Here is a 17,381-nt window from a genome sequence, read left to right on the forward strand (position 1 = left end):
CCCCGTGGGGACATGTGCCACCACCCTGTGCCCACCAGGGCACCACACACCCGCTCTGCCCCTGCCAAGAGAACCCACCAGGGGCACGGGTGGGCACAGCGCGGGGAGGGACCCCCAAAATCCCCAGGTCTGCAGGGAGGGGAGCCCTCGGCAGCGCCCAGATAAGGTCGGGGCCCTTATCGGGACACCCAGGCCCGGCACCACCCCTCCGCCACCCCGGGTGCCACCAGGTCCCCAGAGTGTCCCCAGCCGGGACGGGCCCCCGGGCTGGTGTGGCACCGTGGGGACAGCTCCGGGGCCACCTCACTGCTGGGGGGACCCTGTGGGAGCCCCCGGGACCCGGGGCTGGGGTGGGATTGTGTGTGAGCACAGGGGTGTGTGTGTGTGTGTGTGTGCGCAAGGCTCACCCGCCTCGCCCGCGCCCTGGGACTGGGATTTGGGGGCTGAGATCCTTTTAGAAAGGCTGTGAATGCAGAGACACACACGTGTGTGTGCACACACGGCCATAGGCGTGAGCACAGGCGTGCACACGGGGACGGGCACCCTCACACACATACAGACACACAGACACACACAGACACACACACAGACACATCACACACACACATGTGTACGTGCACACACGTCCATAGGCGTGAGCACAGGCGTGCACACATGGGGACAGGCGCCCTCACACACACAGACACATAGACACAGACACAGACACACACAGACACACACATGTGCCCGTGGGCACCCCTGCCCTCCTCCAGGGCACCCCAGTGACACCAGTCCCACGGCACGGACGGACACCCTGTCCCCGTGTCCCCCCCGCGCCTCCTCCCGGGGAACCTCTCCAGGAACCCCCTTTTTTATCTTTTTTTTTTTTTAAAGAGGACACCCCAACCCCGCGGAAAGGGGGGGGAACAACCAGGGGGATTCCGGGGATTCCCTGCAGGGAAACCCGGAGGTAAACAAGACTGGGGGGACACGGGGGGGCAGCGGAGCACCCCGGGGTGCCGGGCTGGGTGAGGGACGCGAGGACAGCGGGGCGCAGGCGGGGCTCAGCCAGGCGCAGCTTTGGCAGATGTTGCACCCCGATAACCTTGTTTTTTCGGGGGGCCCGGGGGGGCCGGGTGAGCCCGAGGGGGGCAAGATTAGGGAGGTGAGCGTGACTCAGGCGCTGGAGCCGCACACCCCGGGCAGCCGCACAGAGAGCGCCGCAGGGGCGTCGGAGGCACCCAGGGTAGGTGCGGGGTCACCTCGGGGTGCCCCGGGGCTGGGGGGGCACCCGGGGCTGTCAGCGGGGCCGTGGGATGGGGATGTGGGACCACAGGGAGCCACCAGAGGGGTCCCAGCTGTGCCTGCGGGTGGCCTGGGCTGTGTGGGCTCCGTGCTGAGCCGTGCTGAGCCGTGCTGAGCCATGCTGAGCCGTGCTGAGCCGTGCTGAGCTGTGCTGAGCCGTGTTGGATGGAAGGTCCCAGCCGTGCTGAGCTGTGCTGAGCCGTGCTGAGCCGTGCTGGATGGAAGGTCCCAGCCATGCTGAGCCGTGCTGAGCCATGCTAGATGGAAGGTCCCAGCTGGGCTGTACCCATGGCCTGGGCTGTACGGACTCCATAGGGAGCCGCGGGGCTGTACCCACGGAGGGAAGGAGCAGCCCCACGCTGCGCGCGTGGGTTGGGGTGTGCTGCTCCAGATGGAGCTGAGGGAAGAGGCAGGAGGGAGCCGGCCATGCCCCATGGGGGGTGTGGGGTGTGAGGGCTCCGCAGAGCCCTGAGGGCTCCACAGAGCCGTGGTGGCTGCGGGGAGTGTCCCGCTGACCGTGCGGGGATGCCGTGGGCTGTGCGGGCTCCGTGCTGAGCCGTGCGGGGTGTTTGGTGCAGGGGGTGCGAGCCCAGTGCTGAGCGTGGCACGGGATGTACGGACCCCACGGGGCTGTGCCCACCGAGGGGGACCCCAGCCGTGCCCGAGGGGGGACCCCAGCCGTGCCCGAGGGGGGACCCCAGCCGTGCCCGAGGGGGGACCCCGCCGTGCCCCGTGCCGGGGGATGTGCGGACTCCACGGGCCCCGCGCCGGGTGAGCGCTGTGGGGCTGTGGGCTCCATCCCACGCACACGATGTGGGACGGGGGTCCCGGGGGTTCTCGGGGCGGCCGAGCTCCATCCTGCCGTGCCCGGGGCTGGGCGCGGCTGGCGCAGGGATGCGTTCGGCGGGTCCCGGTGACCCCGCTGCCCGGTGCCGCAGCGCCCCGCGGGTCCCCGGCCCCGCACCCGGCCCGGGGCGCTGTGGGGCAGAGCGGGGGGCAGCGGGTGGAGCGGGGCAGGGGCCGACGCCCGGTGCCGGGCGTTATCAGTGGGGCACAGCCCGGCGCACCGGGCTGATGCAAGAGCCGCCGGCGGGCTGGGGGGGCCGGGGGGGCCCGGGACAGGCCGGGCTGGGGGGCCGGGGGCCGCCGGTCCCGGGGCCAGGCGGGGCAGGAAGGAGACGGCCGAGTCAGAGGCTCGCCGTCCATCCCGCGGCCCCGCCGCGGCTCCCGCGCCCCGCCGGGGATCCCGTGTGGCCCCAGCGGGGATCCCGTGGCCCCCGCGGGGTGTCCGGGACCCCAGCCCGGCTTCCGCCACCCCCGGCCGGGAGCGAGCTCCTGCATCACCCTGGTGAGATCGGGGGGGGCTGGCTCCCCCCAAAGCCGCCCGTGCCCTGACCTTGCCCCTGAGCCCCGCTGTGGGGTCGCTGGGCGGGGGTGGCGGGGCCAGCCGGAGCCCCTCGGCCCCCCGGGCTGTGGGGGTCCCCAGGGGGGGCTGGGGCAGCGGCTTTGGGGGTCCCGGGCCGCGGCAGCGCTGCTCAGAGGCGCAGGGCCGGGGCAGGCGGGGGTCGCGGGGCGGAGGTTTGGGGGTCCCGGACCCCCGGGTCCCTCCGGGACTGCCCCGGGGGGCGGAGGGCGGCGCAGGGCGCCCCCTGGCGGGTGTCCCGCGGCGCTGCCCCGGGGCAGCTGCGGGGCGGGGGGGGCCGGGACACGCAGCGGGGACCGGGGACACGGGGGACACGGGGGACACGGGGGTCACAGGGGTCACAGGGCACAGTGTGCGTGGGCACGGCTGGCTCAGGGCAGGATGCCACGTCCCTCTTGGAAGCTGCCGGGGCTCTGCCGCGTCCTGACGTCCGTTCCCATCCCGTTTGGCGACAGGGCAGGGCATGGCTTCCCTGGGGACCCCCAGTCCCGGGACCTCCCAGCCCGTGGGGAGCGGGTTAGGCGGGCAGGGGCTGCGGGAACGGCCACGGCGTCCAGCCCCAGCCCTCGGGACAAGCGCCGGTCCCGGGGGCACCGAGCGATGCCCTGCCCTCCGCTAACTTGTTCTCTCTCGTTTCCCCGTGCCCGCCCCGCAGAGCGCCGGGTTATGGTGGCACCGGGCTGAGCTCCGGGACGCGCCGAGGCGGCAGCGGGGGCCGAGCCCGGAGCCATGGAGGGGCCCGGCCAGGTAGGGACACCCGGCCCCCCGCCCCGGCTCGGCCGCTGCGCCCCGGCACGGCCCCGGCGAGGCCTTGGGGGTGCCGGACCCTGCTGACCCCCCTCCCTCTGTCCCACAGGAGGCCTACGAGGAGGGGATGAGGAGGACCCTGGACCCCGAAGGCTACGAGGACCCCGGCCTGAAGAGCTCCCACCTGTCCCTGGGCGAGATGAGCAGTGAGTGGCTCCTGGGGTGCTGGGGACACTGGCAGCAAGGGCACCAGTGCTGCACAGGGCTGGCATTGCATGGGCACCAGTGTCACAGGGCTGGCATTGCATGGGCATCAGTGTCACAGGGCTGGCATTGCATGGGCACCAGTGTCACAGGGCTGGCATTGCATGGGCACCAGTGCTGCACAGGGCTGGCATTTCATGGGCACCAGTGCTGCACAGGACTGGCATTGCACGGGCACCAGTGTCACAGGGGTGCCAGCACCGCAAGGTGTGGCAGACCCGGGTACTGGCGTGTCACCTGGGCACCGGTGTCGCAGAGATGGCAGTGTTGCATGTGTGACAATGGCATTACACAGGTGACAGCTTTGCAGGGCTGATGGCACCACAGGGGCACTGGCACCAGCTGGGTGCCAGCATCGCAGGGCCACCAGTGGCTCGAGGTCACGCGTTGCGTGGGCAGCAGAGTTTTGTGGGCACAGCTATGCAGGGACACCAGCATGGCTCAGGGGCGTTGCACGGGCACCAGCAGTGCATGGGCGCAGGCGTTTCATGGATGCCAGCTTCTCGTGGGCACGTATGGCACTTTGGCACCTCGTTGCATGGGTGCCAGCATGGTGCAGGCACATTGCATGGGTTGCACAGATGAGTTGCATGAGCACAGACGCCTTCCATGGGCGCGTTTCCTGGGTGCCAGCGTGGCACTGGCAGCGGGGCTCACTCGCAGCGCGGGCCAGGCAGGGATGCCCACCCTCAGGGCTGCGTCACCCAAGGGCAGCGACCCCTGGTCCGAACCCCGGAGCTCTGAGGTGCCACCCCCAGCTGCGGTACCTGGAGCGGGGCTGAGCTCGGGGACACCCGAGCCCCCGGGAGGGAGGTGAGGGGAGCTGGGGTCTGCGTGCCAGGCAGCATCCCCCTGCCCCGGGCACGCTCCTTTGGGAGCTGCCGCCCTGAGGAGGCACTCGGGTCCCTGCTGGGGTGGCACAGATGGGGTGACGCTGCCGCCTGTTCCGCGCAGGGGCCGGCGCTGGCATCGGGTCCCCCCTGCAGGCGTGGAGGGCCAGGGCCGAGGATCTGAATCCCCTGCGGTGAGTCCCCAGAGCGGGGCGGGGGCTCTGCCCGCCCGGCTGGCACCCCCGGGGGAGGCTGGCGGCACCCGCGGTGCCCGGCGCTGAGCCCCCGTGCCCGCGGTGTGTGTTTTGCAGCCAGTATCTGCCCGGCCGCCGGGGATTTTATGACCTGGACGGGAAGAGGCGCTCGGCCGGGGCCCCCCCGGGACACCCCAGCCGTGGCGAAGGGCAGCGTGAGTGACCGCGGGGGCTCCGGGGGACAAAGCCCAGCCCCGGTGTCCCCCCCACCTCAGTCGCGCTGCCTGTCCCGGCTCTGCCACCCCCGTGTCCCACCGCCGCGGGGGGACGGTCACCCGGGCGTCAGGGCACGCCGCGGGGTGACCGCTGCCACTTGCCCGTAATCGCCCACTGATTGAGGATAAATAAAGCCTTTGTTTGGGGTGAGGACAAGAACCACTCGGGGCTGAGCGCTGCTGGCGCCGGGCGGCTCGCTGGCGGTGGCGGCGGGCAGGGACAGGACGCGCTCGTGCCCAGGTGCCAGGGCCAGCACCCCGGGGACACGGTGACAGGGACGCGCCCCATCCCCGCTGCCACGGGCGCAGCATCCTTCCCCCGGCGGAGCGGGATGCGGCTCCCGCAGCATCGCCCCGCCGGGTGACCCGGCTGGGCACGGCCGGGGGACCGCGGTGTCCCCGCGGGGCCGGAGGGGACGCGGTGAGCCCGTCCCGCGCCGCGGTGACAGCGGCGGGCGGGAGCCGCGCTGGTGTTTACTGTCAGCAAAGGAAGGGCGGCGGGATTTACGGGGCGGCCGCGGGGATCCGTCCCCACCTTATAGGGACGGAGCGGCGGGGACATGGGGAGCGCAGGGGGGGCCGCAGGTAGGCAGGGAGGGGACAGGGACACCTCGGGGGTCCGGCTGGCCGGGGATGTGCTGTCCCCGTGTCCCCGTTCCAGTGGCGCTGCTCGGTCCTGGGGCTGTGCCGGTGGCAGGGCGGTGGCCACGAGCCCCGTCCTTACCCCGGCTCCGGTGATGTCCCCGGACTGTCACCCTGCCCTGGGGCCGGGCTGTGGGGATGTGACCGGACCGAGGTGGGCACCGGCAGGGCGAGAGAAGGTGGAGTGGCACGTCCAGCAAACTCCAGCTGGGTCTGGGGTGGGGCAACACGGGGGGCACGTCCAGCGAGTGCCCAGCAGGGCTGGGGTGGGGATGGTGGAGAAGGGGACACGTCCAGGTGTCCCCAAAGGGGCTGGGATGGGTGTGATGGCAGGAGGCACCACAAGCAGGCCCCAGGGGGGTCCGGGCCGGGGCAGGGGTTCGCTAACACGCTGGTGGCTCCTCTTGCAGCTGTGTCAGTGACCGATGTGGACCTGGAGGCAGCGGGCAGCAGGAGGCTCCTGTCCCAGCCGGACACCCATGAGGTGGGTGCTGCCCCAGGGATCCCCACTGCCTCCCCATTCTGGGCGTGGGTGGACTGTGGCGACCCTGGGGCAGCTCACAGCTCAGCCCTGGGGATATCAGGGCACTGGGGGGGTGCTGAGTGTGCTGGGGGTCCCCAGTGTGGCCAGGGACGCTGACCCCCTCGTCTCTGGCTGCAGGGCTACGTGGAGCTGCACGAGCTGGTCCTGGACAATGCCAAGGACCTGTGCTGGATGGAGGCCGGCCACTGGCTCAAGCTGGAGGAGGACTTCCAGGAGTCGGGGGACTGGAGCCAGCCCCATCTCTCCTTCCTGACCTACCACAGCCTCCTGGAGATCCGCCGGGCTTTGAACAAAGGTGGGGACAGCTCCGGGGACCGCCAGGAGGGTGGCGAGGACCCTGCGCTGGCTGGATGGTGACAGCGCTGTCCCCGCAGGTGTCGTCCTGCTCAACGTGGAGGCCAACTCACTGCCGGCCATCGTGCACATCCTCCTGGACCAGCTGATCTACGAGGGGCAGATGAAGCCGCAGGACCGGGACGATGTCATGAGGACGCTGCTCCTGCGCCACAGGTACGGCCGGGGGGGTGGCCCGGGGGGACCCCAGGGCTGGGGACCCTCCCCAGGGTGCGCAGCCAGAGCCTGGCTGGGGGTGGGAAGGCTTTGCCCTCAGCTCACTTTGGGGGCTCCCATGTGAATTGGCGGCCCCGGGGGTCTGACACCACCCCCGGTGCTCTCAGCCACCCCACCGAGGACGAGTCGGTGTGGACGATGCCGCCGGCGCTGGTGCAGCGCTCGGGCACCACCCGGGCCGACGTGGAGCGGCCACTGCTGCGGGAGCAGCGGCCCCTGGAGATGAGCAGGATGGCAGGGAAGGAGCAGGTGAGGGGGACGGGGGGCACGGGGGGCACTGGGGACGTTGGGCACACACCTTGGCACACGCAGGTGCACACACACACACACACACCTGCAGAGGGGGACACACAGGGAACAGCGGGGGACACTTCGGGGACAGAGGGGGGACCCAGGAGTAGTGGGGGACATGCAGGAGATGGAGAGGGACACTCAGGGAACAGAAGGAGGGACAAGGGACAAAGGGGGATGTGCTGGGCATGGAGAGGGAGATGCAGGGGAACATGCAGGGGGCAGTGGGTGACACACAGGGGCAGAGTGAGGGGACACAGGGGACCAAGGGGGACAGCCACCAAGGCTGGCTGGCTGATCCCTGCCCTCCATCTGCCTGCAACAGAGCGGGGTCCCCAGACCCCAACTCCTGGAGTCAATCCCAGAGGGTGCCGAGGCCACCCTGGTCCTTGTGGGTGAGTGGTCAGGGGCTGGGGGTGCTGGGCTGGGTGCTGGGTGCTGGGTGCTGGGTGCTGGGTGCTGGGCTGGTGCTGGGTGCTGGGCTGGGGGTGCTGAGCTGGGTGCTGGGTGCTGGGCTGGGGGTGCTGAGCTGGGTGCTGGGTGCTGGGCTGGGTGCTGGGCTGGGTGCTGGGCTGGGGGCTCTGGGCTGGGGGTGCTGGGTGCTGGGTGCTGGGTGCTGGGCTGGGTGCTGGGCTGGGTGCTGGGCTGGGGGTGCTGGGTGCTGGGTGCTGGGTGCTGGGCTGGGTGCTAGGTGCTGGGTGCTGGGTGCTGGGTGCTGGGTGCTGGGTGCTGGGCTGGGTGCTAGGTGCTGGGTGCTGGGTGCTGGGTGCTGGGTGCTGGGCTGGGTGTTGGGTGCTGGGTGCTGGGTGCTGGGTGCTGGGTGCTGGGTGCTGGGTGCTGGGCTCAGGGGGCAGATGCAGGCTCGGGGGTGCAGGGGGAGCTTTGCCCTCGCTGCGCTCGCTCACGCGCTGCTTTTCTTGTGCCTTTTTTGCCTCTCCCCGTCCTCAGCTCTCGCCGCCGCCTGCTGCTGCTCAGTGCTGCTCTCTGGGCCCCTCTCCCCGTGTCCCTTGTCCCCATGTCCTCATGCCTCTATGTCCCCCGTTTCCCAATGTCCCTGTATCCATCTGTCTCTGTCCCTGTAGTGCCATGCCCGCCCATCTGTGTGTCCCTGTGTCCCCGTGCCCATGCCCCATGTCCCTGTACTTGCGTGCCCGCTTGCCCTTTGTCTCAGTGACCTTTGTGTCCCTCTCCCATTGCTGTCCCCATGCCTCTGCGTCACCTCCTCTCCATTCCCGATGTCCCCGCGTTTGGCTGGTGCTGTGTCTCCGTGCTCCCATGTCCCCATGTCCCCAGTGCCCCTGTGCATGGTGCCCCATGATCCCTGTCCCGTCCCATCCTCCCCCCAGGCTGTGCAGCCTTCCTGGAGCAGCCAATGCTGGCCTTTGTGCGCCTGAAGGACGCGGTGACACTGGACGGTGTCCTCGACGTGTCCGTCCCCGTCCGCTTCCTCGTCGTGGTGCTGGGGCCCGACTCGCCCCAGATCAGCTACCACGAGCTCGGCCGCGCCATCGCCACCGTGATGTCCGAGGGGGTACGGGTCCCCCGCCGGTGCCACCACCCCCGAGCTCCCCGGGGTGCGGCTTGTCCCCCCGTGCCACGTCCCCTCCGATCCCCACGTCCCCTCCGATCCCCAGGTCCCCGCGTCTCTGCGGTCTCACGCCCCCATCCCCAAGGCTCTGTCTCACCTCCCTGCGTCCCCTTGTCCCCAGGGCCGTGTCCCCACGTCCCCCCTGACCCCGTGTCCCCGCTCGGTGCCCGGTGGGTGCCCCAGGGTGCTGGCTCTGGCTCAGTCCCCGCGCCGCCCCGCAGGTGTTCCGCCGGGACGCGTACCTGGCCGAGGCGCGGCAGGAGCTGCTGCGGGGCCTGGAGGATTTCCTGGAGGCCAGCATCGTCCTGCCGCCCAGCGAGGCCCCCAGCGAGCAGCTGCTCCGCGGCCTGGTCCCGCTGCAGCGGGAGCTGCTCCGCCGGCGCTACCAGCCCCTGGAGAGGCTGCAGATCGGGGACTTCCTGAAAGATCTGGGTACGGCCACCCCCTGTCCCCGCGGCTGGGGGATCCCCCCTTGGACACGGGGTGCCCTCACGGCCACCTGATGTGTCCCCAGGGCCGGACGAGGCAGCGGCTGCGGAGGACGACGACCCCCTGCGCAGGACGGGGCGGCCTTTTGGGGGGCTGGTGCGGGACATCCGCCGCCGGTACCCCAAATACCTCAGCGACATCAAGGACGCCCTCAACCCCCAGTGCCTGGCCGCCGTCATCTTCATCTACTTCGCGGCGCTGTCCCCCGCCATCACCTTCGGCGGCTTGCTGGGTAAAGGGGGGACAGGCTGGGGACGCTCCCGGGGACGGGGATGTCCCCGCAGCTGGCCGTGGGGCTGGGGGCGTCTCTGCCTTCTCCTCCATCCCTGGGGATGCTCCAGGGGGGTTCTTCCCCCTCATCCCGGTGTGGAGAGGCGTGGGGTGGGGGCACGGCCCCCCAGCCCGGCACCCACCGGCTCCGCTCCCGTCAGGTGAGAAGACCAAGGGGATGATGGGGGTGTCGGAGCTGCTCATCTCCACCTGCGTGCAGTGCGTGCTCTTCAGCCTCCTCAGCGCCCAGCCCCTCCTCGTCGTCGGCTTCTCGGGACCCCTCCTGGTCTTTGAGGAAGCCTTTTACTCGGTGGGTGCCCCCTGCGCCCCTGGGTGCTGCCAGCAGCTGTCCCCCAGTGAGGCTGGGTGTCTCCAGCAGGCCTGGGACAGGGACAGGGACAGGGACAGGGACAGGGACAGGACAGGGACAGGGACAGGGACAGGGACAGGGACAGGGACAGGGGACAGGGACAGGGCAGGGACAGAGACAGGGACAGGGACAGGGACAGGGACAGGACAGGGACAGGGACAGGGACAGGACAGGACAGGGACAGGGACAGGGACAGGGACAGGGACAGGGACAGGGATGGGGACAGGGACAGGGACAGGGACAGGGACAGGGACAGGGACGGGGACAGGGACAGGGACAGGACAGGACAGGGACAGGGACAGGGACAGGGCAGGGACAGGGACAGGGACAGGGACAGGGACAGGGACAGGGACAGGGCAGGGACAGGGACAGGGACAGGGTGCAGCTCTGTGGGGGATGGCACGGGGGGATGGCACAGGGAGCCTGGCACATGGAGGGTGTACGGGGGTGGTGCCACCCGTGATGACCCAGGGGTGAGACCACGCAGGTAGAGCCACCCAGGTGGTGGCCCTGGGGTGATGTGAGGTGCGTGGCACCACGTGGGTGATGGCAAACAGCTGATCCCACGTGGGTGACACCCCACGGGCGATGCTGGGCAGCTGCTGCTGGGTGGGTGATCCCACGGGGGTCCTGCCACACCGAGGGACCCCTACCCCCATCCCAGGAGGGCAGAGCCACCGTGGCTCCAGCTGTGCCCATGCCAGGGGCTCCAGGGGACTGACGGGCCGTGCCCTCTGGCTCCCCAGTTCTGCAGCAGCAATGGCTTGGAATACATCGTGGGACGGGTCTGGATCGGCTTCTGGCTGATCCTGCTGGTGCTGGTGGTGGTGGCCTGCGAGGGCAGCTTCCTGGTGCGCTACCTGTCCCGCTACACCCAGGAGATCTTCTCCTTCCTCATCTCCCTCATCTTCATCTTTGAGACCTTCTCCAAGCTGGTCACGGTGAGGGACACGGGGGTCCCACGGTGGGGTGGGGGCTGCAGGTTGTGGTTGTCACCCAGGTTTTAATAGAACAGTGGGAGGCAGGTGAGGGATGGAGTCTCCTGGTGCTTCCTCCCCTTTTCCAGGTGTTTCCCAGTTCGTGAGGCCCCTCCCAGTGCTGACTGTTCTGTGGTTCTGCGATCCACGCTTCTCTCAGCAGAGCATTTTGGGGCACACTTGTCCATCCCCTCTGTACCACCCAGCCCATGCTCTGTCCCCACTTCCAAAACCACACAAAAAATCAACCCCAAAACCACCCCCTGCTCAACCTGTGCTGCCCCTCGGCCTCACCCAGCCTCTGGTTCCCATCCTGAGCCCACCGGGAAGGTGCCACAGGGCTCCCACCACGGCGGGGGGGGCAGGGGGTGCAGGGGGTGCAGGGGGTGCAGGGGGTGCAGGGGGTGCAGGGGGTGCAGGGATCCCCATGCCCACTCTGCCTCACTCTCTCCTCTCCCCTGCGCAGATTTTCAAGCATCACCCGCTGCAGCGGGAGTACAACGTGCAGGCTGAATTCCAGCCCGGGGTGCCGGAGCCCAACACAGCGCTCCTGTCCCTGGTCCTCATGGCCGGCACCTTCTTCATGGCCTTCTTCCTGCGTGTGTTCAAGAACAGCTCCTTCCTGCCCGGCAAGGTGAGGCTCCCCTGCCCCCGGGGCAGGACAGGGCTTGGGGCACACTCTGCTGAGGAGGGGGTGCCGGGACCCCCGGCCTGGGGGGCCACGCAGGAGCCTCACGCTGTCCCCACAGGTCCGGCGCTTGATCGGGGACTTCGGGGTGCCCATTTCCATCTTCATCATGGCACTGGCCGACTTCTTCATCAACGACACCTACACCCAGGTCTGGGGGGGCAGGGCTGGGGGGACGTGTGTCCCTGCATAGGGATGTGGGAGCGGGTGCTCGTCCCTGTGTCCCACCCCTCACTGCCCCATCTCTGCTCCCCTCCAGAAACTCAGCGTCCCCAAAGGGCTGCAGGTCACCAACGCGACTGCCAGGGGCTGGTTCATCCACCCCATGGGGGACAACACCCCGTTCCCCATCTGGATGATGTTTGCCTCCGTGATTCCCGCCCTTCTGGTCTTCATCCTCATCTTCCTCGAGACGCAGATCACCACGTGAGGATGGAGATACGGGCGGGGGAGGGCTGTGGGGTGCCTGGTGGGCTGGGGATGGAGGGGAGCTCCCCCGGGCACTGCGTCACCAACCGCTCCCCGTGTCCCCACAGCCTCATCGTCAGCAAGCCCGAGAGGAAACTGGTGAAGGGCACCGGCTTCCACCTGGACTTGCTGCTGATCGTGGCCATGGGGGGGCTGGCAGCCCTTTTTGGGATGCCCTGGCTCAGTGCCACCACCGTCCGCACCATCACCCACGCCAACGCCCTCACCATCATGAGCAAGGCCTCTGCTCCGGGCGAGAAATCCCAGATCCTGGAGGTCAAGGAGCAGCGCATCAGTGGCCTCTTGGTGGCTGTGCTCATTGGTGAGCTGGGGAGGGGTCCCCAGAGGGGCAGGGAGGCTCGGGGGTCCCCAAGGACTCTTCCCAACCTCTCCTTCTCCCCCACAGGCGTCTCCATCCTGATGGAGCCCATCCTGAAGTACATCCCGCTGGCCGTGCTCTTCGGCATCTTCCTCTACATGGGGGTCACCTCCCTCTTTGGCATCCAGCTCTTCGACCGCATCCTGCTCCTGCTGAAGCCCCCCAAGTACCACCCTGACGAGCCCTACGTCACCCGGGTGAGTGACCCCCAGGGGTGGCTGTGGGTTTGGGGGTGTCCTGGGCTGTGACAGCCCTGCAGCTGCTCGGGGCTCCCCAGAGAGCCTCCCCCTGCAGCGCTGACCCTTGCTGGGCTCCTCGGGACGCTGCGCTGACCCCGCAGCAGCCACCGCCCCAGGAAGGGTGTGGGATGCGGGCCTGCCCTCAACCCTCGGCTCCTCGTCCCACAGGTGAAGACTTGGAGGATGCACCTCTTCACCTTCACCCAGATCATCTTCCTCGTGGTGCTGTGGGTGGTGAAGTCCACGCCGGCCTCGCTGGCGCTGCCCTTTGTCCTCATCCTCACCGTGCCCCTGCGGCGCTTCCTGCTCCCCAGGATCTTCCGGGACATCGAACTCAAATGTGTACGTAGCCCCGGCACTCCCAGCCCTGTCCCAGCCCCAGCTCTCCCTGCTCCTGCTCCCGTCCTCATCTCCATTTCTGTCCCTGCCTCATCCCGCCCCGGCTCTCCTCCCCGTCCCCATCTCTGTCCCCATCTGCATCCCTCATTCCTACCCGTGTCCCCATCCCCACCCCGTCCCTGCCCCATTCCCGTCTCTGTCCCCATCTGCATCCCTCATTCCCACCGTGTCCCCATCCTCACCCCGTCCCTGCCCCATTCCCGCCTCTGTCACCATCTGCATCCCTCATTCCCACCCGTGTCCCCATTCCCACCCCGTCCCTGCCCCATTCCCGTCCCCATCCCTTTCCCCAGCCTCATCCCGGCCCCTATTCCCCCACCCCTGTCAGTGTCCCTGTCCTCACCCCGTCCCCATCCTGTGCCCCTCACGGCCTCTCCTCTCTGCAGCTGGACGCAGATGACGCCGTGGTGACCTTTGAGGAGGCCGAGGGGACAGATGTGTACAACGAGGTGCAGATGCCCAGTTAAGGGCCGGCCCCCGGCCCCCCAGTGCCCCCCCAGCCCCGCTTCCATCTCCACTGCCGCCACCCTGGGGCCACCGGGCTACCAAGGAGGACTGGGGACACAGTCCCCACTGCCCACCCTTGGGAACGGCGCCTTTTTTGGTTTTCCCTTTTTTTTTGGTCTGTTTTAATTTTGGATGATGTGATCTCACCCCCACTTCGCTGCCTGCTGGGGAAGGGGCTGCCCGGGCTGGCCTGGCCCCACCAGCCACCCTCCACCCGTGGCAAGGTGGCACGTGTCACCGTCCCCAAGGCCACCACCGGGAAGGAGCCGGAGGAAGACCCCGGAGCCTGGAGGGAGGAGGAGGAAGGCAGGGACAGAGATTCAGCAGGAATCCTCCCCACTGTCCTCCCCCTCCCCAGGGAGCCCCCCAGCTCAGCCCCTCCCCCCAGATGAACTTTGGACAAGCTGGGACAGACCCTTCACCCCGTGGAGCCCTTTTCCCATTTTCTCCATCGCTTGCTCCACGGGAGCACGTCCCGGAGTCAGGATGTACATAGTCCAGCAAGGGGGTCTATACTCTTACAATGAAAACAATCATGCTTAAAACACACAGAAAAATACTTAAAATTATGCTGGTGCTTCTGCAGATAGAATTTACTTAGAGCCAAGCAAAAAAAAAAAAAAAAAAAAAAAGCTTAAAAAAAGGCACCTCAAAAATAGAAAAAAAAAACTAAGAAAAAGAGAAAAAAAAAAGTAGTTGCAAGGAGTGATCTGTATATTTGATGCTACTGGGGGGGTTTGTAATTTATTTTTCAGGCTGGTTGTGCCCCCGCTGCAGTGGGCCATGTGCGTGTGTGTATATAATAGAGAATTATAGCAAAATCTAGAATTTTCTAGAAAAGATGATTTTAAGTAATCCTGGTCAGGGCCTAAACTCTATGGACCAGTCTGGCAGCGTCATTTAGCTGATAAGTTAGTGTTAATTAGTTAATTAGTCCTCTTTATTTTTATAGTGTTTCAGGTAAATCCGTGTAGTTTTTCCTTGATTTTCCCCTTGCTTGCTCACCATTCCTGCCCCATTTCCCTTGGGATTGCTCCCAGTCCAGCTGAGCATCCCCCGACCCTGCCAGGGCTGATCCTGCCCTGGGCAGCCCCAAGGGTTGGATGTGACCAGGGTGTGGAGCGCCAGATCAGGCTCCAAATTTGCTCCTTTTTGCATAAATCAGAGCAGGGGACCCCAAAATCAGCGTGGGGGAGGGTGGGGGGGGGTGGGAAGGGGCAGCCACACCTGGGGCTGCGCTGCCTCGTGTTTGGGTTGGTTTAGTTTTATTAATTACATGTCTGAAATAAAAATGTTTTTATCTTTGGGGGTTTCTCCTTCCCTTCCCCACACCTCTGTATCAGGCTTTAATAAACAAATTAATAAAATCAGGAAGGAGATGGGGTTTTCTTTCCAGCTGGGAATTGTCTGGGCTGGTGCCTTGATTCCCCCCAGAAGAGAGCAGCAGCAGCATCCCCTGAGGGTGTCCATCCCCTGCAGCAGGATCCTGGGATATCACTGAATTCCAGAACCCCAAATCCTGGCCACACCCCAGCACCCCGGAGCGCTCCCCAGACCATCCCTGTGGCTCTTTGTGGCCCCCCGGCTGCTCCCCACAGCCATCCCGGGCAGCTCATCCCCCAGCCCGGCTGCCGCCCCGCCGTGCCCGTTCCAGGGGCCGGGAATGTCTGGCACAGGACACAGGGCAGCCCCTGGCACAGCGGTGCCCCGTTATCCATCACCCCACTCAGGAACGGGCGGCACCGGCACCGGGGCCGGGGCAAGGGCCGTGCCCGTTCGCCCGCAGCCTTTCCACGGCGCAGGAATTGGGAGCAGCACCCAGGATCGCTGCCAGCCGGGACCCCAAAGCCTCTCTGGGGGGCTGGGCTGAGCCCCAGCGCGGGCACCAGGCTGTGCCAAGGCCAGCGGGGCTGCCAGCCCCCGGTCCCCGCAGAGGGAAGCGCACGGAGCCGGCAGCGCCTGTCCCTGTGCCACCCCACCGGGACAAGCCCCAGCGGTGCCACCCGGAGGCTGCCAGCCCTGCCTCCAGACCCCAAACCTCCAAACCCCAAACCTGCCTGCACCCACCCCGCACGCTCCCACCCTGGGGACAGCTCGCTGTGCCCCGGGAGATGGCAGCGAGGTCACTGCCACCGGGGCTGGAATTTAGGTCAAGCTCTTCTTTGAACTTGCCTCAGCCCTGGGAAATGGGGAGGGAATTAGGGAAGGTCAGGAGAAACAAGGGGGAAATAAATGCTAATTAATTGGTTGCTAATGACGGGGAGGAGCGTGGAGCTCCAGAAGGGGATCGTGATGCAGCATCACCCCTGGAAGGGGAGAACCCCAGTGCCCGCAGCATCGCGGAGTGCCCCATGCCATCCCCGGGCAGGGGACATGGGACACCGTGTCACGGCCCGTGCACTGAAATAGCAGAAAAGTAAACAAAACCCTCCAAACCTGCGGCTTTATTCTCCAAAAATATTAATTGACACAAGGAACAGCATATTAAAAATTATTAAAAATTCCTGTGGTCAGAAGCAAAGCCTGGGAAGGCCAAGGAGAGAGGGGGATGGTTCGGATGGGCATTTGGGGGGTGCCCATTCCCAGCCCATCTGCTGCAGGGTCTGTGGCTCATTCCCAGGTCTCTTACTGGCAACAAAAGCCCCAAGACCACGCTGGGAGAACTGGACTGGAGCACATTGACAACTCCATTGATTAAAAAAAAAAAACAAAACTGAAAAATTAAAAATGTACATTTTCACATGTTGGGCCTGATTGGCTCTAAATATTTTATGTGTTTGGTTTTGTTTGTTTCTTTGTTTGTTTTTTTAAATTTTATCATTTTTCCCTTATGCAAAATAGTGACAATTCCTGAAATTCATGGATCCAGCCCAGGCCCTTTTCCACACAGAATAAATACATATATTTTTATTTTTAAGCTCTCACAGGAGGGATTAACCAGCCGGCGCCAGTGCCGCCTGGCCGGGCTTGGCACAGCTCGGGCAGGACGTGGCGGAGGAGCCGCTGTCCCTCCCTCCGCCTGCTCCTTCCCGTCGGGATAAAGCCCAAAGAAGCCACTTGCAGAGCCGGGCACTACCCCCGCACCCCAAGGCAGCCGGGGGAGGGGAGATTGTTCCCCAGATGGAGGGATTATTCTATTTCTTGTTTCCTTTTCCATGTAAACAGGCGTGAAACCGCCCCGGCTCTCGGCCATTCCCACCGCTCAGCCCGGGAGGTGCGCACAGCGCGCAGAGCTGGGTGAGACCGCGGCCCGCCCGCCCGGCGGGGCTGCGCCGGTGCCCGGCGGGGCTGCGGGAACCGGCCCGGCCGGGAGCGGCACCATGGCCGGGGCCGCCCGGAGCACGCGGCCGGCCGGGGCTGCGCCGGCCCGGAGCGGCCGGGGCCGGTCACCGGAGCCGGCCGATCACCAGGGCTGGCCGCATCACCGGAGCCGGCCGATCACCGGAGCCGCTGGCAGCCGCGCAGGCCCGGCCGTAGCGCGGCCAGCCGGGCCGCTCGGTGCCGCGGCGGCAGCCGGTGCTACGGGAGCTGCCGGTACCGGAGGGGCGCCGGGCACCGTGCAGGCCAAGCCGCCGGCGCGGTCGGTGCTACGGAAGCAGCCGGCAGCGCAGGGGTGCTCGGCACCGCGGAGGCCGCCGGGCTGGCCGGTGGCACGGAAGCAGCCCGGGATGGCCCGTGCTGTGCCGGCAGCCGGGATGGCCGGGAATGTGCAGGCGCTGCCCGGCCGGGATTGGCTGCGGGGAATGACGCCCAGCACAACAAAGGTGGAGTTGGAGAAATTCCATTAAAAAAAATTAAGAGAGAGAGAGAGAGAGAGAGAGGGAGAGGGAGAGGGAGAGGAGAGAAAGGGAGCGGAGGGAGGGAGGAGGGGAGGAAGCTGCCCCTCGCCCGCCCCGCCGGGCAGAGCCCCCCCCGCCGCCGTGTCCCGGGGCCGCGGGGCGGG

At 67.0% G+C, this 17,381-nt stretch overlaps 1 protein-coding gene across 4 annotated transcripts; it reads left to right on the top strand.

The window, feature by feature from the left end:
* The first annotated feature begins 1,021 nt into the window (after positions 1 to 1,021).
* Positions 1,022 to 14,808, top strand: SLC4A1 (solute carrier family 4 member 1 (Diego blood group)). Of its 4 annotated transcripts, XM_072919157.1 has the most exons (22): positions 1,088 to 1,225; positions 3,363 to 3,454; positions 3,564 to 3,660; positions 4,673 to 4,742; positions 4,860 to 4,957; positions 6,070 to 6,143; positions 6,321 to 6,498; positions 6,578 to 6,713; positions 6,881 to 7,022; positions 7,390 to 7,459; positions 8,411 to 8,595; positions 8,874 to 9,084; positions 9,167 to 9,373; positions 9,573 to 9,721; positions 10,528 to 10,722; positions 11,225 to 11,392; positions 11,508 to 11,597; positions 11,706 to 11,872; positions 11,983 to 12,236; positions 12,321 to 12,490; positions 12,701 to 12,874; positions 13,318 to 14,808. In XM_072919157.1, the coding sequence occupies exons 2-22, from the start codon at positions 3,437 to 3,439 to the stop codon at positions 13,396 to 13,398; spliced, it is 2,934 nt and encodes a 977-aa protein (XP_072775258.1). In that variant the 5' UTR covers positions 1,088 to 1,225; positions 3,363 to 3,436; the 3' UTR covers positions 13,399 to 14,808. The 4 variants fall into 4 exon arrangements, with proteins under 4 accessions (XP_030112065.4, XP_030112067.4, XP_072775258.1 ...); XM_030256205.4 differs by lacking the exon at positions 3,363 to 3,454 and having other exon boundaries at positions 1,022 to 1,225; XM_072919158.1 differs by lacking the exons at positions 4,673 to 4,742; positions 4,860 to 4,957.
* Positions 14,809 to 17,381: the final 2,573 nt, after the last annotated feature.

The sequence above is a fragment of the Taeniopygia guttata genome, chromosome 27, assembly GCF_048771995.1.
Source record: "Taeniopygia guttata chromosome 27, bTaeGut7.mat, whole genome shotgun sequence".
Classification (NCBI taxonomy): Eukaryota; Metazoa; Chordata; class Aves; order Passeriformes; family Estrildidae; genus Taeniopygia; species Taeniopygia guttata.

Bases quoted from the DNA above. Each gene is read 5' to 3' on its own strand.
- SLC4A1 (XM_030256205.4), top strand. From the start codon at position 1,067: ATGTTGCACCCCGATAACCTTGTTTTTTCGGGGGGCCCGGGGGGGCCG. The intron at 4,743-4,859 runs GTGAGTCCCCAG...TGTGTTTTGCAG, and splicing joins GAGGATCTGAATCCCCTGCG to CCAGTATCTGCCCGGCCGCC. The intron at 12,875-13,317 runs GTACGTAGCCCC...TCCTCTCTGCAG, and splicing joins GGGACATCGAACTCAAATGT to CTGGACGCAGATGACGCCGT.